The 27,839-nt window shown below is 37.9% G+C and overlaps 4 protein-coding genes and 2 non-coding genes across 6 annotated transcripts; all 6 read left to right on the plus strand.

Annotated features, from left to right (window-relative positions):
* The first annotated feature begins 3,094 nt into the window (after nt 1-3,094).
* Nucleotides 3,095-4,220, plus strand: LOC101298159. Its single transcript, XM_004287193.1, has 4 exons — nt 3,095-3,124; nt 3,240-3,485; nt 3,583-3,723; nt 3,831-4,220. The coding sequence occupies exons 1-4, from the start codon at nt 3,122-3,124 to the stop codon at nt 4,218-4,220; spliced, it is 780 nt and encodes a 259-aa protein (XP_004287241.1). The 5' UTR covers nt 3,095-3,121.
* A 1,640-nt stretch (nt 4,221-5,860) lies between these two features.
* Nucleotides 5,861-7,262, plus strand: LOC101307538. Its single transcript, XM_004288712.1, has 3 exons — nt 5,861-5,966; nt 6,134-6,342; nt 7,061-7,262. Exons 1-3 carry the CDS (start codon nt 5,861-5,863, stop codon nt 7,139-7,141), a joined length of 396 nt encoding a protein of 131 aa, XP_004288760.1. The 3' UTR covers nt 7,142-7,262.
* LOC101307834 lies at nt 7,236-8,985 on the plus strand. The gene is made up of 6 exons (XM_004288713.1): nt 7,236-7,345; nt 7,436-7,494; nt 7,594-7,630; nt 7,747-7,818; nt 8,069-8,399; nt 8,512-8,985. Exons 1-6 carry the CDS (start codon nt 7,236-7,238, stop codon nt 8,983-8,985), a joined length of 1,083 nt encoding a protein of 360 aa, XP_004288761.1.
* A 733-nt stretch (nt 8,986-9,718) lies between these two features.
* On the plus strand, nt 9,719-9,809 carry TRNAY-GUA. The gene is given in 2 exon segments: nt 9,719-9,755; nt 9,774-9,809. It is a non-coding gene; the product is annotated as a tRNA-Tyr (tRNA).
* A 1,898-nt stretch (nt 9,810-11,707) lies between these two features.
* TRNAY-GUA lies at nt 11,708-11,798 on the plus strand. The gene is given in 2 exon segments: nt 11,708-11,744; nt 11,763-11,798. It is a non-coding gene; the product is annotated as a tRNA-Tyr (tRNA).
* Nucleotides 11,799-17,897: 6,099 nt separating this feature from the next.
* LOC101298453 lies at nt 17,898-19,194 on the plus strand. The gene has a single exon (XM_004287194.1). The coding sequence runs from the start codon at nt 18,011-18,013 to the stop codon at nt 18,626-18,628; it is 618 nt and encodes a 205-aa protein (XP_004287242.1). The 5' UTR covers nt 17,898-18,010; the 3' UTR covers nt 18,629-19,194.
* Nucleotides 19,195-27,839: the final 8,645 nt, after the last annotated feature.

Raw genomic sequence — 27,839 nt, forward strand, 5'->3', positions numbered from 1 at the left:
TACTGGTTAGTGATGACAGATGAATGGGTGATTTTAATCTGAATTAAGCTGAGTTGATTATGGCATAAAGACAGATGCTCAGAGTCGATAAACAACTAAATTCATAAACCTGTACTCTACCAGTTGGCGACTGAAAATCTTGGAGTGTAATGTATTGATAAAAGGGACTCATACACATAGTTTAACCATAGCTGCAATTACCCAGGCTACCAAACAAGAACAATAAAAAATGCATGAATAAGAAGAGGAAGAAAAGGACCAGTTCAAGCCACATTTCCTTGAGCCTTTGTTTAAACTTTATAGTCCATATTTTAGGACAAGATTTCAGCTAAAAGTTTAAATTTTTCTAAGCACGGTGAGAAGAATTCTTTTTTACTTGTGTGGAACTAGATTACTAGAACTAGTGTACACATATCATGATGCAGGTGTAGCCTTGTCCAGTCTTTAATCTTTGGAAAAAGGCTCTGCATGTGGCTTAACCCTTAAAACTAAGGGTTTGCATATATAATAGGCATTAAAGAAACCCTTTTTGATATAGCAGAATGGAGTGAGCCTCAGACTACACAGAGGCCTTAGCAGAGGGGCAGGGAGATCCCCTCGTGCGGCTCATCCGCTGACTCTGCAAACCCTATTTGTTCTTCTAACCATATTCACATCCACATCACCTCTTTCTCTCTGGATCTTTGACCATTGACCACCACCTACAACTTTGAAGTGTTTGTATGAGTAAAGAAGAATAATTTGGGTCAGTTCCAACACGCTTGAGCTTTTGAACACTGCAAGTTTGCTTGGGTTTCTATTTGAAACCCAGTCTTTGGATCCCTTGCACGTGAGCTTCTTGCTTACTATAATACCATTCTGCTTTTCATGGCACGTGAGGGTTGCCCATCCTCCTCTTCTTTGATTCTGTTTTTCTTTCCTCTCTTCAATTTGGTTATAGCTAAAGATAGATATTTGTTAGTGTGTTTTATTTAGTGTACCCATGTTATATGAATTTCATTGGTCATATTGGTGCTGAAGATCATAACCTGTTCTTTGCAGCACTGTGATCAAAGAGTTGTCTTTTTTCTTTTTTCTGTATTACTGATAAATATAAAAGTTCTGATCTCGTTTCAAATAAATAGAGTTTATGTACTGTAGGATCTGTGGTAGCTTTGTGTTTTTGTTTGTCTTTCTCATTCTATGGAAAAAATAGATTGTCCAATTGTAATGAACATTATTCTATGAGACTAGTCTCCGGGTTTTCTCATGACAGTAGAATTCAGAAGAGAGAAACAAAGAAACCAGCAAGGGAAAAAACAAACCTCCTCAAAAGAATTTTAAGAAGGGTCAAAAATTACATGCTTCAGTTTGACTCGAGGTGAAAATAGGTAATAGCTTATGCACTTGGCTGCCTAGAGTCTGTAATATAAGTTAATGTCTGAACAAAGTTGTTTAGAGCTTGTCTTACGCTAAATCCTCTTATGCTTCATAGCTCGACATGTAGGGGTTGAACTTTACAGAGAAGATGAACTACTTAGAAGTGCTTTGCAGCATCAATTGATGATTGACAACTGTTGACTAATATGGTAAAAAAAGATTGTCAGCTTGTAAAAACTCGAAATTGAATGGTAGAGCTGAAGGGTATAAAAGGGAAAATACAAGATTAAAAATACTGTTAGCATTGTAAACCCCAAGATAACTCTTGGATGAAGCTCAGAGGCGCATTAAGCATGGTCTTCCTCAAAATTAGCAATGGAGCCTCTGATTAATTAGGTCATTAGTATGGGAAACTAGTGCTCAATGAGTTGTGCTTGTCTGTGAAATGTTTGTTACAAAACCACATTATTATTAAAGCAGAGAGGACTTGAGATTAGTGGAGTTGTTGATTGATTAATGTTGACATGTTTCATTCCCTAAAAACCGGGTTTTTTCTCGTACATGTCTTGTTTTGGCTCTATCAGATATGACACTAAAGACAGTGTTCTTACCCAACACTATAGTTCCCTCACTTGCTTTTGTCTGTTGAAGTCATAAGAGTTACAGTAGTAATATTCCTAAGCACAATGTTCTTCAACCTTCTTACCACCTGAGTCGCAAGCCTCACAGTTCAGGTATCAAACAAAACCAATGAGTGGTGACAGCTGCATAATTTTTTGACATACTGATATTCTCTAAAACCGAAATTTTGATCCTTCAATCATGAATACGGTAAAACCATACATGTTGTTAGGTGTACTTTTTGCCTTTTACCTTGTGTGTAACACTGCAGCTCTGTACCCTTTTGTTCTCTATCAAGCTTTACTTTGCTGTAGGCTCTGATTGCTTAGGTTTGAAGTCATGAAAGCTACATAGATGACATCAAAAGCAGCAGGCAAGAATAAGGGATGCACATAAATACACCAACACAGTATAGTAGGTTTTTTAACTAACCTGGCCGACTTATTGGGATGAGAAACTCAAGCTTTTTGGATCACACTCAAGGTTTTGGAATTGCCAGAAGTCTAGTGTTAAAGTTCACTTTCAGTGACTACTGGGTGGAATGCAAAATTTTCAGCTATCAAGATGGTAACACAGAAATATCAAGCCGATCATCTATTTCAATTTCTTTTTCTTTTTCGGTTTCCCATTTCAAAGTGATCTGTAACAAGTGGCTAGTTCCAACTGATTTCACCAATTCTAAGAGATGAGAATCAATGAAAGAAAAGGTGAAAAATAAAAATGGTGAGTCACAGAGGCACCTCCTTCAAGAAGAACTTGGTTAGTTTAGCATTAGAGCTCTACAGCCAAGGAGATGAGCAGCATTAGTTTATACAGGTTTTAGAGAAATGGGAGACACGGAAACAGCGCCCACGTTCCCCTCATATCTTACTTCCTTTTCTTTTATATATATACATATACATATATATATATATATGTATGTATCTCTATCTCTCTCTCTCTCATGTTACAAGCCCCCCTATTGACAAAATGAGTGTACCTCTCCCAAGGAATAAATATATAAACCCTTCCTCTGTTGTGAAGCTCCATAAATACTCTTATCACCATATCCCTCAGTCCCTCTCTTTCTCTTTTCCCTTCTCACACCATTGTCTTGATAACAGCTCAAGCAGGGCACTTGCTTTGAAGTGTTTATGTGATCATGGTTTGTCTCTGTCCCTCTCGGTCTTCTCTATTCCATAATTCTCATTGTCTTTGTGGATCATATATATAATTGTTTGGTAATTCTGGTTCTGATTGAATTGGTGCATGTAATTCAGGGAATTCAGAAGCCTGCATGGTTGGAAGCCCTCTACACTCAGAAGTTCTTTGCAGCTTGCTCCTTTCATGAAACTGCAAAGAAGAACGAAAAGAACGTTTACTGTTTGGATTGCTGCACCAGTATATGCCCCCATTGTCTACCTTCACACCGTTGCCATAGGCTTCTTCAAATTCGTCGCTATGTTTACCACGATGTTGTAAGATTGGAAGACCTTCAAAAGCTCGTCGACTGCAATAATGTTCAGGTTTGTTACATGACTGTTGCTATTCAAATTCCAATTCCAATTCAGTATAGTTAAGTGGCAATTCAGTTAGCTGATGTAGTGTCTCTTTGTTTTTCAGTCATATACCATAAATAATGCCAAAGTTGTGTTCATCAAGAAGAGACCTCAGAATAGGCAATTCAAGGGTTCCGGAAACTATTGTACTTCTTGTGACAGAAGTCTTCAAGAACCTTATATCCATTGCTCACTTGGGTGCAAGGTAAACATCTAGACATGCATGCGTAAAACACTTGAATTTTGCCATATGTACAACTATGAAAAAGACTTTAATTGTGATTGAATTTGACTTATTATAAATAATTTCAGGTGGATTATGTGGTTACACTGAAGAGGGGGCTCTCTCCGTACCTGAAGAAATGTGAAACACTCCAACTGAGTCCAGACTTCTTAGTTCCACTCCAGTCCGAGTCTGATGATCAGGACATGACCAGTGATCAAACTCTCCATTCGACAATTGTGGACTGCGACGATCCAATGAGCTATTCGTCATCATCAGGCTCCGAAAACATGAGCATGAGCATGAGCATGGCATACACAAATCGTGATCAGATTGTCCGAAAGAAGAGAAGCGGGCTCAATTACAGTTACGTGTACTGCTCAAGATCAGCTCACAAAGTTTCAGATGATGATCAAGACATGTCCTCTAACATGATCAGTAGAAGAAAAAGCATTCCTCATAGATCTCCTCTGTGTTAGAGGCTAGCTGTTAGCATAAACAACAGATTACTCAAACTTGGTATTCAATTTGCCACTACAATTCTCTCCCATTTCATTTTAACTGAAATTCAAATGCTTTACTTAAATTAATTGATTATTCATCTCGAAAACGAAGTTTAATTTAGTTGATTAATCACTTGGTCGGGGTGTTTTGTCTTAATGCGTTCACGTGGTTCCCAGTTCCAAGTTATTGTTCTTGTACAATTTTATAACTCGTTTGATTCGTACTGTATCTGAGATTTTAAATCACCGTGATCATGAATTTGATGAGGCTCTTCTTGTGATCATATGCTCTACACTCTTACCTACACTACTCGTTGGTTTGCTCTACACTCTTAACTTCTGCACTATTATATGCATTTCAACAATGTTATACAATTGAATGTGGTACAATCTGTTCCTGAATCACTGTAGATTATCATTTTGAAATGTATGCAAGACTAGGGAACCCTAATGACCAATGGAACTTGCTGGACTTTGACTGCAATTATAGTTAAAACAATCTGTGAAAAGGGAGTTTGATTCATTTGGACCAGTCAAACACTAGGCACCAGGATTGTTAACTCAGTTCAACTCTCCTGTACATTAAAAAACCCAGTTCAAGTTTATTGTTGTTTGGTTTTGTGAAGATCGACTTCCTTCCACCATCCACAAGCTTTACACGACTATTAACCTCTGGGAAAAGTTCGAATAAAAGTAGTCTCGACATATGTTATTGAAAATGTAATTTTGATCGAAAACCACGAATTTGGACAATTTTTTCATTTTGGGAAAAAACCTTCTGGATTTGTTTCTCACGTAGTTAGAAAAGGATGCATGTACATCTTGGAGGCACCATTCGCTTGCATAGGTTTGGTCATTCCCACCATTTAGCCTCACTTGTCATGTCGAGGCTAGTCTTGCTTGAATCAGCTTAGCGTGTACAACATAACCTCGATCACTCCATAAAGAGACATGACCATGAGAATTGCTAACCTCTCTTCCATAAGCAATTAAGCATAGCCATGGGAATCAGATTCTTATCGCAAGCAAGCATTCACACTTGCAAGCAACCAACATATAGAACCCGATAGTGCCAATCAATTTGGTTGGCATGCCATAATTCGATATCAAACTTTTTCTATATTTTAGCCAACAACATATCCATACGAAATCACACTCAGATTTTTCTTTAAATATTGTCCTTAATCGCCTTTTAAATTAAACGATTCATTCCCTACATATATATAAACGTTATGAATCAGATTATTATTTCCAAAATCAAGAAATGAGATCTAGCTTGAAAGTGATTGACAAAAATAGACGCGCGGACAGCTAGAACATATGTAATGAGATTCATACATTATGAAAACCAAGTCATTCTCCTCTGTGATTCCTTAAATATCGAACCCGATAGTATCTTAGGGCTTTTATAGCAAACTATCTGTTTCTCCGCAACTTTGTATGCGTTAGTTGAAAATCTGTGTTATAAATAACATCTTGTCTCGCACCATGGTTTTGGGTCCTTGTGTCTCCACCAAAGTTCTCCCGTCAAAAAGCCAGAAGAACTACAAGGACGAGTATAGGGGAAGCCCAGAAATCCAAAACCCACCATGATGTTCTTCGGCATTAGATCAATAATGCCGTCGAAACATTTGGTCTTTTTTGTGATCCTAGCCATCTCCTCCTTCGTCTTTGTTGTTTCAGCTTCTGCAGACGAAACCGGCCATCAACTTTCTCACACAGGTAAAATGGGCTAGGGTTTCGTTTTGTTTTTGCATGCATGTCATCATCACTTGTTGTGTTAGACATGATTTGTCCTTTTTTACAACATGAAATGTTAATTTGATACGAATTTTTGCATTGCTAGCTCTTGTAAAGTTTGAATCATTTTTTTTTTGTTAATGGTGAAGAGGGAGAAGAATTAAACGATGGTGGGATAATCACATGGGGAAGGAGGAGGTCTCTTGAAGAAGGAGACGGAGATGGCGGCGACGACGGAGATCAAGGAGATGAAGAAGTTTTATTGTTGGCTAAGAAAAGGACACAGAGAAGAGACCCTCTAGATCACTGGAAGAAGTACAATGGGGGATGGAATATAACCAACGAGCATTATTTGACTGTGAGTTCTGTATTCTCTTAATTATTTTGATTCATTTTCTTGTTTTGTCTTTGTTATTTTGGTTTCTGTTGTTCTGATTCTGTGTATATATTCTGTTGTTTTAAGAACCACCAATGTAGGTTTATGTGAATGTTCCCAATTGTTCTTCTGGTCCTTTCCTCAAAATGTAGGTTTATGTGAAAGCTTTATTTATTTTTTGTCTCTCTATATACATGTAGGTTATGTGTGTGCTGATGATATATATACTTGTTGAACATCTATACATATATAGTGCTAAGCCAAATATATATTAACTTCTGTTGTTGGGTTTAGCTGAATATATATGGTTGAATATGTTTCTCATGAAATTGATATATTTTTCATACACTAGCTAATTGGTTATTGATCGAACTTTGCTGTAGTCAGTTGCTTTTACCGCGGTTCCTTTCTTCATTTTTGCTCTTGTGTGGTTCGTGATCTTCGGGATAGCTTTGTGCGTCATCTGTATCTGTTACTGCTGTCGTAAAAAACCGCCTTATGGCTATTCTAGAATAGCCTACTGCGTCTCTCTTGTCACCCTCATTGTCTTCACCCTCATGGCAATGTAACTCTCTAACTCTCTTTGTTTACACACACACACACACACACCTGATTTTCATGCCAATTAGTATTAGTACCGAAATACCGATCGGTTTGATGTTGGCTTGGATTTAATGTTCATATGGTTAATTTGTTGTAGTGCTGGATGCATTGTGCTGTACACGGGTCAGGGAAAGTTCTACAACAGTACAAGAAAGACATTGGATTACATTGCGAATGAGGCAGATGTAACTGCCGAAAACCTCAGGAATGTATCAGATTTTCTCGACTCATCGAAGAAGATTGGACTTGACGCCATAGTTCTTCCGCAAGATATGCAGCGCAAAATTGACGAGGGTACGGGGAAAGTAAAGAAAGTTGCCGATGTTATCTCTGAAAAAACTGATTCGACTGCAAAGAAGTCAAGACAAGTCTTGCATAACCTGTAACTACATTCTCTTGAAACTAATTCTGAACTTCCACTCGATCACCTTGATTAATCTGTATAACATGTATCTGTCACTATCTTCTACAGGAAGTTGGCGCTCCTGATTTTCGCTACTGTTATGCTCCTTCTAGTCTTTATTGGATTTGGTAAGTCTGTTATATTCTTTTGATTAGATGCAAAAAGTTTTAAAGGTATAATTAGGCCTTAATGATTGCTTCTGTGTTTATTTGGTTTACTTGTTGCAGTACTTTCCATGTGCGGTAAGCGATTTCTTGTATACTGGTAAGTCAGATACCTATAAAACTGTTTGGCAATCATTTTTCCAAAGCAGATCAAGTCAATGAAGCAGTTAACTACTCTGAACATCGTTTTAACAAGCAGTTTGCAATTTGATGCAGCTTGGTGATTGTTGGGTGGATTCTTGTTACTTGTACATTCATCTTGTGTGGTGCATTTCTCCTCATCCATAAGTATGTACCACTTAACTGGTCGACCTCTCTATATTAATTTAAGTTTCACTTTAGCCTGCAGTGCAACATATAGATGTTAATTTCAGCTCCATTCTATCCTAAATGTGTTTGGATTTGAATGCGGATTCTAGCAAATCTGTAATATTCCAGCTGATACATGAAATTGATTGATATCCTCGGAGTAATGTATTCTTGTAAGGAAGCTGTGTCCATATCAGAGACTGATATTTTTCTATGTGCACATATGCAGTGTGTTTGCAGATGCATGTGTCTCCATGGATGAGTGGGTTCAAAAGAAACCAACTGCTTATACTGCTTTGGATGACTTCCTTCCATGTGTGGATCAAGATGTAGTCCAAGGCATGTTGAATGACACAAAGATGGCAAACTACGCTGCTATTGGAGTGGTTAATCAAATCGTCGATATGGCAAATAGTGATCCTAATTCTGGTGATGGCGGTACTCCATTGAGTTTCAATCAATCTGGTCCTTTATTACCACCAGTCTGCAACCCCTACAACGAAGATCAATCTAATCGGACTTGTGCTCCAGGGGAAGTGGAAATGCAAAAAGTAACCGAGGTAATAACTAACAAGTCCTCCTCGCTAGCGTTTAGGATTTTAACAATTTATGAGTCTATGCTGTGTTACACTCTATGAAGTAGCATTATAAGAAAGCAAGTGATATATGCAGGAATGGGGGAAATACGTGTGTCAGGTTGGTGATTCTGGCCAGTGTGAATCAACAGGACGGCTGACTCCTACTTATTTCGACCAAGTGACAGCGTTTGTAAATGTGAGCTACGGACTGTATCGGTACGGTCCATACTTTGCTGATTTTGCAGACTGCACAATTGTGAAGAAAACATTCACGGACATGTTTACAGACCATTGTCCCGGTCTGGTACTACATAGTAAATGGATCTACATTGGCTTGTTGATGGTGGCCTTAGCTAAAATGTTGTCTATGATCTTCTGGGTGATCTACTGCCGGGAGCGACGACATCGCGTGTATACTAAGACGGTAGACACTATAAGCAATCAAAGTGCAAACTTTGGAGGTTCAAATCTTGACAGTGCAAATCAGGGCAGTAAAAACTTAGCAGGTGGAAACCATGGCAGTGCAAGTCATGGAAGTTCACACTATGGGAGTGCATATAATGGATAGGAAACAGATGGATTTTGCTCGTACTCCATGAAAATTCTGCTAGGAGATTTGGATACACAATAGAGTCATACTGGCATAAACCATTTTTTGGCTCTTCATTGGCATGCCGAGTTTGTAACCCTAAGTAGGAAAGTTGTAATGCTTGTCTAGATATACAGAAGAAAAAGAAAACCCCCAAAATCCCCAAGTGATCTCAAGCCAGCGGCGCGCAGAAGAATCATTCTCATTTCCATAACTGTATTTCTCGCAGCAGATTGAGGTCAGAGGTATTGTTTCTACGCTTATTAACTTCAAATGCAAAGAAGACGAGGAATGTATAGATAGACATTGGCGGAAGACACCCTGTGAAATATAGTTTTTTTGCTAACTATAGCTTCATACATATGGCATATCTTGTTTTTTTTCCCCCAAAGATCAATACAATTACTGTATGTTGTGTAATCTCAGCAAAGGAAAAGAAAAATGTTGCCTACAACAATCAAACAAAGCAAACTTACATGTCTTAGAATCCAAGTGAATTATTTTCATTGTCCAAGTGTACTATCTGTTGCCCCAAATATCACCTTCTTTGCTTGAATCAAATATCAACAGGTGCAAAATCCAAGCAATGTTCAATGTTCTAGCATTCTGCATTCATGGTGACTGTCTTGCTTATAGCATTCGAGGAGAAGAATAATGGATTCAGGAGGCTAAAATAGGAGATCTTTCAAGAAAAAGTGCAAGTTTACAATAACCGACCTTAGCTCAGTTGGTAGAGCGGAGGACTGTAGTTGGAACAACCATCAGATATCCTTAGGTCACTGGTTCGAATCCGGTAGGTCGGATTTTTTATTTCCCATTTTTTTCCTACTAAAGCCCAAAAGGAGAGAGTTCTTCATGAACTGCCATTTCTTTGTGCACTAAACTGAAACTTGTTCTGTAAAAACTCAAAATGTATAGCTAGAGTTAGCTTGCCAGCTGAAATGGTAGATGAAACGACATACTGTTTATTTGGAAAGCTTGCTGACTTCAAAATCAAACCAATCTTAGCCACCTGGTACATCAATCGAACATGACAACTACACGTACAAGAGGCAAAAAAAATCATACAACCATTGACCTATGATCTGTATCAGATTCTTAGCCTTCAAATCCAGATAATATAAATTATGATCTTACGTGCTCCAAATGTGGAAGACTTCTAGTCCAAAAGATGAGGAGAGAAAACAAAAACTGCAGATAATGTTGTTTTTAGTGTCAATCAACATCATATGTGTGAATTGAAGTTCTTCGATCGAGTGAATGACGAGTACTCCATACAGTAAATACTAAATTTGCAGTCTCATGTTCATCTTATCTGCTTACTGTGCAGCTAGCTTGGACAATTACAGATACTTAAGTTTAAGAATCAAGGTATTGAATCAACTGTGCAAGATAGATACCAAAACAATAACCTCTTCTGCTTAAACCAATCCAAAGAGCACATCTCATCTTTTCCAAATTAAGTTTTGTTTGCCTATAATAGGACAATAAGATTGAAGTTACTTACAAGTAACTTCAATCAATCGATTGAATGGTAAATCTGATTTTGACATTTGATGAGAGAAACTATGGTCTGTTAAGCTATTGAGGTAATCAATACAAATACTATAAAACAATCCAGATCAAGGCTTATATAAATCACAGCTCCTATGAGTTTGATATAGAAATCAGAGAAACAAAATCACACTCCAACAGATATTATAGTTGAAACTTGAATACCAATACTCCAATGGCCTCAAAATCACAAAACACCTCCTTGAACCGTCGTACATGTCTATGTTCACCCTCAAAACATCCAGGTTCTTTCAGGTGCAGTTTGCACAGAAGCAATGTGAATAATAAGAGGGCTATAGTTAGCAGTAGTAGAGCTGCAAAAGATGTTGTAAAACCAAATTCGATCAAAGAAATCCTTCTCCAAGCTATCAGGCCGTCCTCGAGTCAGGATCTTCAAAGAAGGAGAAAGTTCCAGCCAAAGGCTAGCAGGTTTTTCTTGATGAGTAACAGCAGAAATGGGATTGCAGATTCTCGATCAGAATAATGGGATTTCGATATTTATTTAACTTTATCAGTTTTCCTGGTTATTAGATCCATAGTTTTCTGGTGTGTGCATGTAAGAGAAGTACTGTGTATATATGTAGTATAAAGTGTACGAAATTAGAGATTAGTTAACTATATGTTAATTTAGTCCTGTTCTTATATGATCTTCATTCTGTATATGCTAATATGGATCATATTAATGTATTTGAGTTGCCAAAAAACAGAACTATGGTAAGTTTTCTGGCTCAAACTTTGAGCATATTATTAGTGGCTTGTTCATCATTATGCCACAAATAATGTGTGAGACAAGCAACAATGGAGACAATGAATGTGTAGAACAAGCAACAATGGAGGCTGGAGTTGTTCTGCACCTGTCATCATCATACCTTCAAATGCCATATAATCATAAACAATCATGGCAAATTTGATCTAATCCCAGCCTTGCACCCACAGATAATCAAAACAATTATACAATGATGCATTTTAACAATGAAACACTATGACATCATTATTTAGCAAAAGATTTTGAATGATCATGGAGACCCAGTCAGTACTAAGATATGATTAATTTAGTCTGGAAGCAATTGTGATGATCAACTAGTTGTTCTGGTACACTATCAACAACCAATTGTTAATATACAGAAAAGTCCCCAATAACAACAAACCGACCTTAGCTCAGTTGGTAGAGCGGAGGACTGTAGTTGGCACAACCATCAGATATCCTTAGGTCACTGGTTCGAATCCGGTAGGTCGGTATTTTTAAATTTTTTTTTTTTTCAGCTATTTGATTTGATTGCTATGTTATTGAACCGAGAGAGCCTTTCTAACGAGGACTCTTAAGTTGAAAACTTTTCGGCTTATCCCATTTTTCGATCTTATAACTACATTTTGACCGTTCAGTTTATAGGTATTTATGAGTAGATTATTTCTACAAATTTTCGGCCATATTGAAAATCAAATTAAACCCAAATTAAAATCAATAAGACACACATTGACACACACTTGGTTGGTTCGCGGTAGTTTTAGGGCAAAAGACCTAAATTGATATGGGGATCCCTTCAACAAAGGCACAAGAATAGTAGCCATGGACTTGGTGACTGGTCCTCTACTCAAATGAATTAACTAGAAGCAAATCAGGTCAAAATCAAACCAATTAAGGATTCAAACCCAAGTGCTTGTGCTTGGGAGTTTTGACCCTTGACCTGGGAAAGTTCAGAAGCAAGAACAAGAAGAAGAAGCATCGTTTGCAGTATTGGTTTGCAGCACACTTGACATAAATGTAATGGACCATTCAGGTCCAGCTAGCCGCGCGCTATGTTTTGCATGTGCGACCCCCCACCATTTGGGAGCTAGGACTATTTCCATTTGTGATCTCCAATCATGCAATTCATACTAGCTGGTTCAAACTTGGAATAGACAGTAGCAAGGTGCAGGGAAACATCGATCTCTCTATTTCGGAATTGCTTTGCAGTGACTTCCACGAAATCACTTATTGACTGATTACTAATTATCATAAATTTTTTATATTAAACTTGTAATCGAGTGTGGACTAGATCCAATTCAACATTATCAATATTAGATCGATCATCATATATATGATGAGTATGTTCATACTTGACATTCGATGAAATTACTTATTATTTCAGCTTTCTAGCTAGCAAGTTAAATGAGAATTGTTTTACAACACTGACTTAAAACTTCATAAGAAATCTTAAGTAACTGTTTGAAAAATTCACAAGCGACCATCTTCGAAACTCTGTCAAACGAAAGAGATGCATTGTTTGATCAATTGATCGACATAACTAAATATCTCATGGGGTATAAGTTAAGTTAATGGCAATGGTTATCTAGTTATCCAAGAACAATGTTGTTATATGGAATCATATCGTAACTTAGTTATACGTACGCGTTTAGGATGTCTTTGATTTCTAGAGTGTACGTACTGCTTGGATATTATATGTAGATGATACTTGTCACACCAGTGACATGATTGACTTGGGAAGGAAGAAAATTATACGATGGAATTTTTGAAATAATTAAGGGTGATGGAGAGAGACTTGGCTAGCTAAAGCTCGAAATGGTTGACCCAGATTAACAACTTGGCCGACTATTCTTCTCAGTACTGGTCCTATTTGTCATATATTCCTAGTCTACTAATTACGAGCTAATTAAGTATATGTGCTTAAGAAGAAATTAATAAGAAGATTCACGTCATATATGGGATCTATTGCGGCCAAGCTTGATGGCTATGTTCGATATATGGGATACTTCTTGGAACCCCCCAAACTTGACAAGAGTGACCTAAGATTGGAACCTGCGAGCTACCAGAAATCTCTTTAGGGTTTCGGGCAGAACCGCAAGATTGTGGAAAAGCGGGTAGATTAGTTTGCAAGCAAATTAAGCAACTGCTATATTAGGTTTAGAATTCGAGCTTCAATAATATGATACTGATGTAACCCTAGATATCAATAATTATACGTATTACAGCATACAGAGAACCTAAACCAATTAACCTCTAACAAGTAGTAACATGCAATGTTGCAAAAGCTTAATTAGACGCATGAAATGTCTCTTTCTTGATAATTCTAGTTGATCGTCCATGCCACCAACATGACTTCATCTTTAAACGACAAAGAAACCGCTGCTACTGCTGCTGCTACTGTAATTGTACAATGAGATTTCTTTTCTTTCCCGGCCTGAAAGAGAGGAGTTTGATGAGCTGCCTACCCAACTAATCAAGATATATACTGCTATATATATTTGCTTGTTGATTAAGTTGTTGAAGCTACAAGACGTGGAAATTAAGTTTCTAATTAAGCAAACCAAAACTCAAATAATCAAATTAAGTTAAGCAAGTAATTTGTCAAAGTGTTATATATAACGGGTTCAGCTGTTATACACATTTGTATGACATACATTAAGCTGTAAGCCGTCCGATCGTTTAACAATTCAAAATTCAAGACAATCGGACGGCTCATAGCTTGATGTATGTTATACACATATAATAGAAAAGTCCTTATATAACTGGGTTGCGCAAGTGACGATCGAAATGATCTCATTCTATCTAATCACTGTGAGAGAGCAACACCATCAATAATGTAAGAGGTGGATCGAACCAAATAATTGGAATGAGTAGTAAATTAAGCTTGGATCGAAGCTACCACACCACCTTTGATATTTCTTGTCTTAATTTGTATACCAATATTATTCATAAGAGATATGATCGACGTAAAGATATATACGTGCAACAACTTCAACTACCCCATTTGAGAATCCAAACATCGACTGGGGTCTGGGGCTTTCAATTTAATGTACTATATTATTTGCCCTACTGTCATCGTTTTGTTTCTATCTTTGCATACACTATATCATGGACTCCCACATCACACATTATCCAAATCAAACTTATATGAGTATGTTTGTGCTTTGATTATAGTCATGCATGGTAGGTTGTGTGGGGTTGTGACAAAAGCTACTTAATCATGAAAATGCATGATTATTTAGTAACATAACGAGCGAGATTAGTAATTGATTGCTTGGGTATCTTATTCAACTTCAGCCTAAGTGCCAAGGATAATGCAGAGGTTCGTGAAGAAATTAATCAGATTGGAATATACGTATACAATAGTGTTCACCGGGTCAATTACTGACAAAAAGACAAAAAGAATCATGATTAATCATCGTTAGATTTATATATAAAGACTGAAAACAAAACAACTCAACTTCAAAACAATTCTCTTCATATTGGATTTACATCCAAAAGTAACTCTCCTGGTCAATTACTAACCAGGTGATCATATCAGGACTGTGTAAATATATATGTTCTTTGATTATAAATGTGTTAGAAAAGTGACCTAATTAAATTAATCGTGAAACTATTTGATTATTAGGCGCATAAATTGTGTCGATCATGGTATTTGCATTGGGGTCTTGTTTAGCTGCAGGCCAATGTTTCGATCAAGAATAATGTACGAGTCACAGGATTATATATACTTTAAGATATGTGAATAATATCAGCTGGATCCTATATATATTTTCACAACCTTTCTCTGTCTTTAGTGCCAAGGAAGCTATATAGGATGATCATCTTTTACCTCTCTTCCATACTCATGGGTTTAGTATTACAATAAGTGAAGATATTAGTAACAAATTAAGACTGTCGAAGAAAGGCAAAAAGGTAAAGCATGGAATGAAATGTTTCATGTTTGGTGCTCCTATCACCTTTGCGACCAAGAAAGCCAATTATTTATGTGGTTTGGATAAAAAGAAAAAGCTTCATGCACCTAAAGGAAAAAGCCTACAAAAATAGCACAGATATGATGTTTCTATATTTGAATGAAAGTAAAGGAAGAAGTGATGATAAATATAACATAAAGTCATAAACACACATATGCGATTACAAGGAAAAACAAACTATGACGATTGAGATGATTAGAAGTAAGGATGTATGAGTTTCTTGTATCATTATTATCAGCGATCATTTAAATTTTATAAAAAAAAATTTCCGTTCATCTTAAAAAAGACAATTTATCGAACACATTACTCTTAATCGCCGGTTCGTAGCAAGAGACACTAACTACGTTAGGTAGTCACTACATCCATCACACAATGGAAAAAGAAATATAAACATAATAGTTGGAAAATGGCTGCGTGGAGTGTGTAAGGTTCCAGAAGTCCTAAAGCGTGCCAAAACCGTCTTTGGTATTCTTTGTCCCCACTCCCTCCCGCCCTTTGATTTCAATTTTGGTGCCAAATGCTTCCGTTTGTTGACCTCTACTGCCTCCCACCAGGACTTCGTCAAGCATCCCCTTCTGGATTGGGCTCTCTCTCTGGCCCACAGCCCACCTTGCTACCAAATGACCTAGCTACGTGTCCACCGGTGTCGCGGTTTCTTAATCCGATTGGATTAATTAAGTAAATCAGAGATTATTAAAGCTAAAACCAGGCTAATGGTTTAGGTCCAAAGCTACCCGTTCTGGCCGATCTGGTGGACGACACGTAATTTGGAATGCAGAATCACACACTGCTTGTGAAGCACCACGTGTCCCCCACCTCAATGGAAGCGCGCCACATCCACAAATTCCGAATGGGTCCCCCCAGATTGATTCCCGGTCCTCGGAAAATACCAAAAGCCAATCACATGATCTTGGGGATTCTCGGCAGTCGGCACCCTAGATCTGTAACTCACAAATTAATATAATTTTTATGTTATTGGCTCGAGAAAAAACATATTTTTTGTAGAATAATAATAATCATTTTTCTTAGTAACTGAGAAAGAGAATTGATTCTTTTAGGTGTTAAATTACTAGTAATAATGGGGTTTTCGGTTTCAGTTTTGGAATAATGCGGATGCTTAATTACATTATAACTAGGACGGGTTTAGATGTATTATTTGTGTGCATGTCGGTATTTTGGACAATTGCATTTGTGATTGTGATCCAACAATATATGTGTTGGCCTAAGTTCAACTTTTTTCAATTGGAGTTTGAATCATGTCAATTGGTTTGGTCGTCCATTCATAATTTATGTGAAACTAATGACTTATCTCATTCGATATATGTTTTAAATTAGTCTTATTTTATAATTTTTTGTTACATAATTAAGATGACATATATTTAATTTATGTATAAACTTAAATATTTCGAGTCCTCACATACAAAGAGCACATTATTCTTTCTAAAGTTAAAATCGAAGCCACATTGCATAGCACATTTTCGATGTCTTCATCATTGAGCTCATATATAGACAAACCAATAACTGTTTTTCGAGAATCCAAAAACAAACAAAAAATTACACATAACAGCTCATCAAAGAGTAAATTTGGAATTGACAAGGGCTCAAAGAAAATAAAAAACCGGGGGCTGAAAAGTATATGGGCGCAGTGAATAGAGTGTGATACGTGGAGGTTAAGCGTGTATAAGCAGCGTTAACGGAAAGTATGTGCACAACGGAGACAAAAAGCCTTGACCACTCTGTCAGCCTCTCTCCCACACTATTCTCCACCTATTTTTTTCTGCGTGCCCTGCCCATAGCTTCCGTTTAAAAACCGTTGGAACTCTCCGCAGTCCTCCCCTAGTTTCACCTTAACCAACCCTCTAACCGTTTGCTCTTCTTCACGGTTCAGTCCCTATACTATTCCATATTTGCAATCGAGGACTTGTCTTATAAATAAATACTAGTAGCTAAATACTTAAATGGTTAGTGTGTGTATTAGGAAGAGAAGAGGTCTCTAATTAGGCAGGTGCTTTGAATTTGATTTAGAGGGTTTTCTAAGGGAAGAAAATCATCCCCTTTATAATATTCTGATTAATTGAATCTAAATTGGTGGTTCCACAATACAACAATCACATGCTATCATAGACATTCTTTTAATTTTTGTTTTGCTTGTAACTACCATATATGCTACCAAATTCAATTTATTTTAAGATTTAAGCATCCCAAACATGTTACATATGATTCTATTACCATATAAATCTTCTAATATTGATATTCAAAAACGATTACGCACATAATTTGTCAATGATTACATTTATGTAACATTTTCAGATATGTAAACGGGTCATTGAATCATAATTAAGATGTCGAGAAATTTGATTCGACAAACAATGGGTAAAAAAATATATTAATGAAATGAAGGTAAAAATATACTAATTACAATTTACAGCTATATTAATTGATTAATACAAGGAAATAGGACCACTAGAAAATTCGAAATCAAATAAGGAAATGAGGGAGGGCAGGAATGCAATCCAACTAAGCAAATACTGTAACCGTCTGAATAATTCTCGCGATATTTTCGCCAAGTTCTCGTCCCCCCTTCACTATAAATACATAGCTCGAGTGAAGCTAGGTTTGCCAATTTGGTTAGCAAAACGCAGCTTAATCAAAACAACAAAACCCTCTCTCGTCTCTTATTTTCTCTCTCTAAGACACTCCCTTCACTCTCTCTCTAAGTCTCAACTGAAAAATGGCAGCAATTTCTAGAAAGTCGTCAGCAACCGGACCGGTCCTCCGGTCCACCGCCTCACCCTCACTGTCCGGGAGATTCTACAACTCCCACTCCTCCGCCTCCACCGGCTTCGCCTCCTCCACATCCAGCTTCTCCTCCCGCACCGCCGGTGGTTTCTTCACACGCGCCGCCTCTCCCCCGCGCGTGAGCCTCGCCAGGCCCTCCCCTTCCGCACAGTCCGTCCGATTCTCCCTCCTCGACCGCCCTACCTCCCCTAGCCGCTCCATCTCCGTCTCGCCTCACGGCTCCGGCTGCCACCACCGGAGCGCGATGAAGAAGCAGATCAACACCACCAAGCGGACCTGTATGTGCTCCCCTACTTCTCACCCTGGCTCCTTCCGCTGCAGCCTACACAAGAACACGTCGGCGAGCTCCTCCTCCGCCGTGCCGTACTCGCAGAACCGCCTCAACGCGCGCAGATCGGCGATGACGAACTCGCTCGTCAGGATCGGCGGCGTCGAAGGCGAGATCATGAAGCGCGCCTTGGCCGCTCTCATCCGTCCCTCCTCCCACAGCCAGCGCCGCCGCGCCGACTTCCGCCCCCGGCCCAGCCGGCTCTCAAAGTGCAGCGAGTGATTCCGATAGGTAAACAAAATTTTGAACAAAGTGAAGCGCGCTCGGATCCTGATTTCCCGGCGAATCGAAGCCGCTCGCGGCGGAATCCGGCGACTGTGATCTGATATGGAACGGTATGATTCGGAACGGACTTGGTTTTTGTGTGTCCTCCGGTGACTGCTATAGAGGACTAGTGTATGATGAAGAAAACCTAGGCCCTTTCTGTATATATAGAATACGAAAATTATATGTATCTGTATGGCGCGCCATTGTTAATGGCCTCTCCAATCCAATCCGGGACTCGATTAACTTCGATTTTAGCAACTTAATTTGATCCCCGAACTTAAATTCAGATCCGAATCCATTCGTTTCAATTGGGGACACTTGTTCAATCTGGGTTCTCATTCACCCAATTCAATCACATCGCCGGAATTTGAGTACCATTGCTTGTACCTACCGATCCGTTAAGTTCGTCTCCGATACCATATTCCGGTTTTATTGAGGTGAATGGTTATTTCTTCCTCCTAATTTATTCCTTTTCCGTTTGTCTAATTTCATTATTTCTGTCTTGTGCAGGTTCCTGTTCTAAAATTGAAGCCAAGAACTGCAAAATTGCCTTGACCTCAATGGAGTACTGGACTGACTCTAAATTAACCAAATTAAATGGAATTAAGTACTGGACTGACTCTAAATTAACCAAATTAAATGGAATTAAAATTAGAATAATTAAGATTCCGGTCACCGTCAACCTTTTTCTGTTGATGCCGGGCACCTGAGGCTAAAGCATTGATCATGCCGGGCACCTGTTGATGCCGAGCACCGGATCGGAATTTACCGTCTCCACTGTTGATCAAACTATAATATCTTCTTCACCAGGACCCCCTCTCCTTATCACCAGCTCGATTATTTTGGATATTTTTTTTCAAAAGCAGATTCGAGCTTTCAAAATTTTTTTGGGTATCAATCTAAATCTGAATCCTTCTTATTCTCTAATTTGGAACATTAATGTGAAATGATAATTTTCAAAATGGGGAAATTATTCCCAGTCGGTATCAGAGAGTAACAAGTTGCTAAGGAACGGAATAGTGTCCCTATCTTGCCAAAGACGAAAATGAAGGTCGAGGGCCGAGGACCCATAAGGTTGCAATGGCAGCCCTTTTTTCAACTGTATCGCATTCATGGGATGGCAGCATTAGCCAAGAAACTGACTTTGGCTCTTTGGGGAGGAAGAAGAAGAAGAAGAAGAAGATAAGGTCGACCATGAAAGCGAAAGCTACGTATGGGCCGAGACGTGGAGCTAATCAACTTGCTGCCTTTTAGGCTTTTGTTTCCCATTTGTCTCTTCATCTTACTCACCATTATCCGATTTTGAGTTTTTATCCTTGTCGATTTCTCTTTACGTGTCATGATGAGTCGACTGAAATGTTACTTAAATCATTAAAACAATAGTACTCTGAATTCGTACATTTCGTTTATCACGTATGAGTCAACATGTTACCTAAACACTAAAAAAATTACTTTTCGAATCCGTCGTTTACGTATTTCTTTGTCACGAATCAGTCAAATTCTTACTTAAAGTGTTTCTTTATCACGAATTAGTCGGAACATTATCTAGAATGATAGTACTTTGTAGTATTTATCTGTCGACTGAACTAGCAGCCATTAGTCTACTCATGTTCACATTTACAGACATAAATGGAGCTCTCGATTTAGCTTCCGATGACATATGAGACATAAATCTAAAGAGTATTAATATGAAGCTAAAGTTGTTGGTGAGCCGTGACTTGGTTGGTTAAAGTTTTTAACTGACACTTTGAGGTCATAAGTTTAAACCTCATTAACATATGTAAGATGTGTGAGATATTAATAAAAATAAAAATAAAAAAATGAAACTAAAGTTAATTTAGGTACCAATGTGACAGATGAGCAATAGTGTTAGAACCGTCATGAGATTCACTCCTAATATTTTAAGCATAAACTACATCTTTGTTTAAGAAGAAAACACTCAAACAGTGACTTAAGTACCCAATGAGCAGCATTGTTATATATGGTTAGATTCTTGGTGTCAGCAGCTAAGATTGGTATTTGGTGGGTAGACACATACTCGACAATTTCGTGTCAGATCCTAATCTAACCCCAACTTTTCTCTAATCAAATTATTGATTCAGTTGAAATCGGAGGTCGATCTACTTATATTCTCTGCCTCGTGTTCTGAAAAATTCCTGCAGTGGATCAAACACCACTACCAACTCACATTGTTGGGTTGTAAATATTTCAAATCTGCTCTACCATGCGGGAATTGCCTAATGGTTGCTGAGTCAGAAATTGGAGGAAAAGAAAGAACCCGATACTGAAAAGACCTGAATGGTTTGGATGGATGTGGGGAAGCTCATATATGATCAAGCTTCATGTGCATGTATCCTCACACAAGGGGTGTTAAATGTTAATAGAGGAAGGAAATGGTTATCTCGTTTGTTGCTTTGTTCATTTAGTCACTTCAGATGTAGAAATGGGATAAGGTTGAAGACATGTAGGGTATGAGGTATGGGTTTCTAAGAAAAAAGAGAAAATTGAGAATAGCAATTTTGAGAGTTCAGTAAATCGTATTCATCAGTGAAGTTCAATTATTTCACATTACGATTTTTTATCGGTGTACAATTTTGTCTTGTATTTTTATCGAACATACGATTGATGAATTTAAACAATATTATGCTCAAATTTAAAATGTGAGTCGATGAACAGAGAATCATAAATCTGAATTCGATAAATCGAACTTGAAATTTGATCATAGCAATCACTAGAAGACTTTGACCTCTCATATAACGAATTCTTCCTATAAACATAAAGTTATGTCTTCTATTTTGAGATGACCTATAACTATATTAAAGAACACTAAAATGAAATTTTGTCCCGTTTAAGAGAAAATCCAAGCCGACTTGAGGTATGTCTAATCCACTATCTCCTCATGTGCATGGATATATACCTATGATGAAATAATGCATGTCAATTAGTGAGAAGCGTTTGGCTCACATAAAGAACAATAACAACAACAACCAAACTCCTAATTAACTAATTAAGTTCCAAATCCTATGATCACAGCTGTTATTAAGCAAGCTAGTGGTTCTCTTAACATATAATATCTTGCTATCTTAATCCTCTTGTCTCACAACGTTTATCTGAAATGGATAACTAGATAAGATTGAGCAGCCTAATTCTGTTATGGCCTAATTTGCACTCTAAGTAGATATTTTCAACGGCCAAAACCTACCAGATATTATGGCCTTCATTAATGGTTTTGTTTTCTTCCTTCAGTTTCTTACTGTTCTAATGAATTCTACTTCAAAATTTAGTACGTATAATTTGATTTAGTGAAATATTTGTTAGCGGAAGTTCCGTAAATGGGAGTTAACAACTACATGAACCATATAGAGTTGCTCCCGGACACAACCCGATCAATTTCTCTTAGTTGCTAACTTGCTATATATGGCTAGCTTAGAAGGTTCAATCATATTTTCAGCACAACAATACCTACATAACTGCTTCAGTAAACTAATTTCACAGCAAATAAACTGTTTTTTCATTAAAGCACAACAAAATCAAACCATACCTGGATCTCCATCTTATCAGTCGATCGGCTGCTGGCTAGCTCTCACCACTGGTATCACACGTATCGCAATATTCTTATGGAAAACATAACGTTTTATTGTTCACGCACAGTGCTGCCATGCATTCTTGTTCCCACAATATTTGCAAACTTTAATCACTTCATAGTCAACACGACATTTACATAATCCATAATAATATGTACTATCATAATGGCCAACATTATAATCTGATTCTATAGAGCTATCTGCTGAATCATAATCTTCTTCTTTAGGATTATATTCTTCTGTATCACTATCTTCTTCGGCACCGCTACCCTTGTCTTCCTTTTCCTGCAGCACCGAAGCGGAGCCCTCATTGGATCCATCATTTATAATTCAGAACTCCTTGTCCCGCCATGTACTGTTCCCAGTAGCGTGCTCGTCGAATTCTTCCTTTCGGTGGTGCTTCGTCTGTTGTTCACCCTCCACGCTCGACCGGACGGTCCAAAGTAGGGTTCTGGTCCTCGTCGTCGGTCATGGTTTTGCGTCTGAGAGAGAGGGAGTCGATCAGTTGTGTTTAGGTTAGCTAGCCGTGTGCCTTTTTTTCTTTTTAGAGATTCATAACAAACGAAGTTGCTGTATGGAAATGGAGTGGCATATTATGGCCCATTTGGGCTTTGCCCTCGGACTTTGGATTCCTTTCTTAGTTAGGCGCTGTCAACATTTGGGCATAGCTGTATTTGGGTATATGTATGCAATTATTTCAGGAAAAAAGATCGATATAGTTAGAAGTTCGTCACAATATGCACACATATTGGCACTATTTGTCTTTGTTATATATATCTTCTTGTTTTCTTTCCGATGTGTCTGAACATTGTTATCGTTTCTTGGTCATTCATACTGCACCATTGTTTCTCTTGGATCTAGAAAACGCATCATCCCTTTGGAACCTCACTTCAAGAGAGACTGTCATAATTTGATTAGCAGAAGTTGTGACCTATTCGTTAGATTTAAACAAAAAAAAAGGAAGTGAACAGGGTCCTCGAACCCGTGGCCTCCTAGTATAAGGTGGTGACAACTTCCTTACTGGAACTGAATGAACATAACTCAAGTGGGAGGTACAAGATACTAGAGCTCTGGAATTTAAAAGTAGGAAGGAAAGCAACTCTTGCTGAAGGAGTTGCTTACATCTTGAAGCTATGGAATGCGGTTAAGTATACAAAGAGGCGAAGAAACTAAGAAGTAAGGCATGTGGCATGGGTTTTGATTTTACTAGGGTAATATATGCAGTATCAACTTAGAGAGATTATCCATTTCGGATTCTTTCAAGTTTCTAGTCTAAATATAGTGAAGTATCGGATGATGATGAGATGTCTTGGAATGTACAGTAAGCTATATATGTTTCCATATATCAGTTACATGCATAAATCAGTGTTTAAGAAGCTAATTTCAATGAAGTGCTGGTTGCGAGAATGTTTTGGGATGTGCACTAAGCTATATCTTACTTCAGCACATATTTGCATCACATCAGTTAAATCCACCAGACAGACCATTGTTCACCATTCTGAAAGTATGTCATAGCCTTATAGCTGGTTTTAGGTACTTCATTGGCTGCACTTGTAATTTCTGGACTTAAGCTGAGGTATTGTGGCCATATTTCTGGTTTTTCAGGTATGCCATAGTCCTATTGAGGTAGAGCTATGACTATACCAGCAATAGGATTTGCATGTGCAGCCAATGACTTCTATATCTTAACAGAGTTGTGAATAATGGATTCAAGGCCAGTAGTGTAATTACTGGAACACCTGCAGGTAGCATCAGTCTTGATGTGCAGGCAAGACCTATTGCAAGGGAAAGGACAGAGCAACGTGTGGATATATGTCTACCTGGTTATGTGGGGGGATGGGGAAGTAGACCCCAGATGTTGCATCGAGCAACCAACGACTCATTACAGCCCAAGTACCTCAAAGGAGTATACCTATTCTTCTCTGTCTCTGTCTCTCTCTTTTTTGGTAAATGAATGAATATATAGAAGAACCCAGGCTTCCAACAAGCCAATAAAATAAAATAGTTGGCCTTTTACAGTCAAGTCTGCATACTGGATAGCTAGAAACATGGTAATACCAAATGCTCTTGCTTCTTCTTCTGCAGGTAATAATTTACCTCTTCGGGAAAAGCTGTAGAATGCTAAAGTCCCTGGCAGGATTCAAATTTGTGTGTGGCGAGCCTGCAACAACCTGCTGCCTACTAGAGCTAACTCAGCTAAGCTAGTACTAAAGGATATTCTGGTCCATTACGTGCTTATTTTGCCCTCATCCTCAATAATCTATTGAGCATACAATGTGTGTACGTGTGTGACTGCTCCATCAGCAAAACCATAACATTGTTCAATGGGGAAGCCAACGAATACCTATTCTCAATGGGGAAGCGACAAGGGTGGACAATAACATTGTTCATAAAATGAGGTGAGTTTCGAAAGAGAGACTAGTTTACCGTAGAAGAAGAGCAAACGGGAAAGAAAAAAAAAAAATTAAAATAGATAACAAAAATAAAAGTATAGATACCGACCAAAAAAATAAAGGAAAGAGTGATAGAAATTTTCGACCGTTGAAAAAATATGCTGCTGTGCTTCTCATATATTTCCCCGTAAGCCAACAGGGTCCCAAATGCCGACATACATTCAGGGTCGAGTTTTCTGAAATTGGCTCATTTTCGCAGAACTGAATCCCCTGTACACGTCGATTCATCTCTCAAGCTCTGGTTTGTTTCTGGTCGTTGCTGTGCTGCCTGTGCAGGCATCCCACGGTTAATTTCTAAGAAGATTATGAGAAATGTCGATCGAGGTGTGAGAGAAGATTAAACGACCAGAATTTGTTGCTGATCCGTTGAGTTTGATAATTTATTCTCTAATTTGTTAATGTATATCTCTTCTGATCCACGTACCTATATATCCCAAATTTCTGTTCATCTTCTTCGATGGTCTTCAAAGTCAAATAACATTTGATTACAGAGCCATTTCAGATTTTAGATTAAACTCGTAATATGAAAGCACATACAACTGATACAAGAAAGAAACCTCCGTGAAGTTAGACTATAATCAGCCAAAGTTTCTTTTCGTTTTCCAGAAAGATTTAGGAGGAGCAATCCCAGAAGCAATCACGTATCATTCAAAGTAAACCACAAAACTCGTTGGTAGGAAAGGTTGGTTCAATTCCATAATAAACTCTTCATAGAACGAAACTAATTGGCAATAGTGTTGCTTTGACGTCATTAGGGTTACATGTTTCAATACCCCAATTCTCAACAATAAGTTCTTGTAAACTACACAAATGAAGTTGCTATCGTAGTTCATGTTTACTTAGATTTATTTTTTCATGCTGAGAGATATGATTTCAGAAATTACTGAAGGAATTATTTTTGAATTAATGTTCACTTATCAATTAAGTTGATCCGTTCATGGTAAGGTTCTCCCTAATCTCCCTTCAATTTCCCAGCCCCAAAATTATACAAGCAACTCACACCCTCAACCTGTATATATAGATATAGGCATGTGTGACCTGGGTATAAACCACAAGTTATAAGATATTCTTCACGTATACAGAAAATAAATCACAAAGCAATTCATCATGTCTCAGCCAAATGCTCAAGCCTGTCTAGCCAAAGGTGGATCAAATTCAAATCCACCAGTTAGTCGGCCTCCGGCGACTCAGCCAAATGCTCAAGCCTGTCTAGCCAAAAACAGAGGGAGATAATTAAGCGCATACAAAGTGCTGTGCGCAACAGAACTTTAAGCTACTTGTTTGTGTTTCTGTGTCATATGTTGCTCATACATATATAGTAAATAAGGGGTTCATTTCATACCATCTTTCCTCTGGTATTCTCTTCGTTCCAAATAATTTACCATTTCTATCTCAGTCTCCATTCGGCCATCGACCTCCGAAAGAAATTACCAAAAGGTGAAGGTAGTTAGCAAATGGGCCACATATATAGTAGAATTATTATACAATTGTTTCTATTCATTGTAGAAATTGATGTACTCTATTGAATTTAATTTTTGTTTCAGTTGTACTATGATATAAGAATAATACTTGTAATATATTATTTGATTTTGTTTATATATGACAGATTAATCTTCAATTGTGGATTTTTAAATTGTGCTCTTGTTCTTCAATTTTCTAACTAACAATTAAAACGTTGATATGCACTATTGCATGATTTGCCTCTCCCTAGATAAACCATGAACCATAACAGTTATATCTTCCAAGCTAATTACATGCCGACTTAAAAGATCACCGGCCAATTAAGCATTACAATAGCTACCGGAAGAACCAGTACAAGAAAATAGAGAATATATGCTCAGTTGGCTAAAATGGAAGATATAGTTAGTTTGAACCTTTGTATGATTAAGAACATTTCCAATTTATCCATCAATTTTTTGTTCTTATTACTAACTAAATACTCTTTGGGTTCGTTTGACATGCATGGAGACGATCCCCGATCTGGTTTTACTTTTGGCAATGAGTTTTGATGCACAACCTTTCTTGCAATTAGATAGATTCAAAAGGGATGAACCTGGTGATATTGATTCTTGTTCATCATATATCACTGATTAACATGATGAACTTTAAGTGGATGGAGGTGTATCTTTGATAGCGGTAACATAGTCCACAGTGTACTCTGTAGTACTAATATTATGCATACATGCAACAAACCCTAACACAAGGCCGTTCGGAGACTTTCTCCATCGGGTTGAGTTGAAAGACGCTCCAATGTGGGAGCAAGATAAAGAAACTGAAGACTATTTCTGACGTACGGTATAGCGATCCACCACATCGGGTAGTTTATGACGGCCGGGCTAGCTTGCGTAAACAGCACTCAACCACCGTCTCTGAAATATTTCCCGAAAACACGTTTAACAAAAAACTACCAAACACCCTCAGAAATCATCAAAGAAACGACGCATGATAGGAGTTCGATCTTGGTCTCAAGAGTTGGCCGACTAAAAAATAAAACAAAAAGAAAACAATGAATTAATTCGGACACGAAATCCGACCAGATCGAGATATAAAACAAAGCAAAAGCTACGTTTATCATCAGTAGGTGGCAAATGAAAAATGGGTCTCAGAATTGATCGTCAAACTTTCCGGTTTAATTAACGCGGTTTAGAATTTAACCAATCGAGTGAAGTTATCCAAGTTCCAGTAGTGAACTGCATAGCAATTTCTTCCGGCCAGAGATACACCAGTAGGTGGCAATCAAAACTGAGCTTCAGACGTGTCAAACCTTGCGATTTAAACGCGGTTACTGATTGATCCGCTTGAAGTCAAGTTTATACGAAACTTCCACTGAACCTCTTAGCAATTGCTTCCAGAACTACAATAGATGTAGATTATCCAGAGTTGGATTTGTTTCTGGGTTTGTAAATGGTCAAGTAGCTAGATAAAACGCGCTGTATCCTCGTTGGCTGGTCGCTCATTATCATCTTATCAGTCGATCGGCTGCTGGCTAGCTCTCACCACTGGTATCACACGTATCGCAATATTCTTATGAAAATTTTCTCTATGGAAAATAACGTTTTATTCTTCACGCACAGTGCTTCCATGCATTCTTGTTACCACAACATTTGCAGACTTCAATCACTTCATTGT

The sequence above is a fragment of the Fragaria vesca genome, linkage group LG1 (assembly GCF_000184155.1).
Source record: "Fragaria vesca subsp. vesca linkage group LG1, FraVesHawaii_1.0, whole genome shotgun sequence".
In the NCBI taxonomy this organism is placed as follows: domain Eukaryota; kingdom Viridiplantae; phylum Streptophyta; class Magnoliopsida; order Rosales; family Rosaceae; genus Fragaria; species Fragaria vesca.

Excerpts from the sequence above, each read along its gene's own strand:
- LOC101298159 (XM_004287193.1), top strand. Across the intron at positions 3,486-3,582 it reads TCGACTGCAATAATGTTCAG|TCATATACCATAAATAATGC; the intron begins GTTTGTTACATG and ends TTTGTTTTTCAG. Across the intron at positions 3,724-3,830 it reads ATTGCTCACTTGGGTGCAAG|GTGGATTATGTGGTTACACT; the intron begins GTAAACATCTAG and ends AAATAATTTCAG.
- LOC101307538 (XM_004288712.1), top strand. The coding sequence starts at position 5,861 with ATGCCGTCGAAACATTTGGTCTTTTTTGTGATCCTAGCCATCTCCTCC. Across the intron at positions 5,967-6,133 it reads CCATCAACTTTCTCACACAG|AGGGAGAAGAATTAAACGAT; the intron begins GTAAAATGGGCT and ends TTAATGGTGAAG. Across the intron at positions 6,343-7,060 it reads CCAACGAGCATTATTTGACT|TGCTGGATGCATTGTGCTGT; the intron begins GTGAGTTCTGTA and ends AATTTGTTGTAG.
- LOC101307834 (XM_004288713.1), top strand. The coding sequence starts at position 7,236 with ATGCAGCGCAAAATTGACGAGGGTACGGGGAAAGTAAAGAAAGTTGCC. Across the intron at positions 7,346-7,435 it reads AGACAAGTCTTGCATAACCT|GAAGTTGGCGCTCCTGATTT; the intron begins GTAACTACATTC and ends TATCTTCTACAG. Across the intron at positions 7,631-7,746 it reads AAGCGATTTCTTGTATACTG|CTTGGTGATTGTTGGGTGGA; the intron begins GTAAGTCAGATA and ends AATTTGATGCAG.
- LOC101298453 (XM_004287194.1), top strand. The coding sequence starts at position 18,011 with ATGGCAGCAATTTCTAGAAAGTCGTCAGCAACCGGACCGGTCCTCCGG.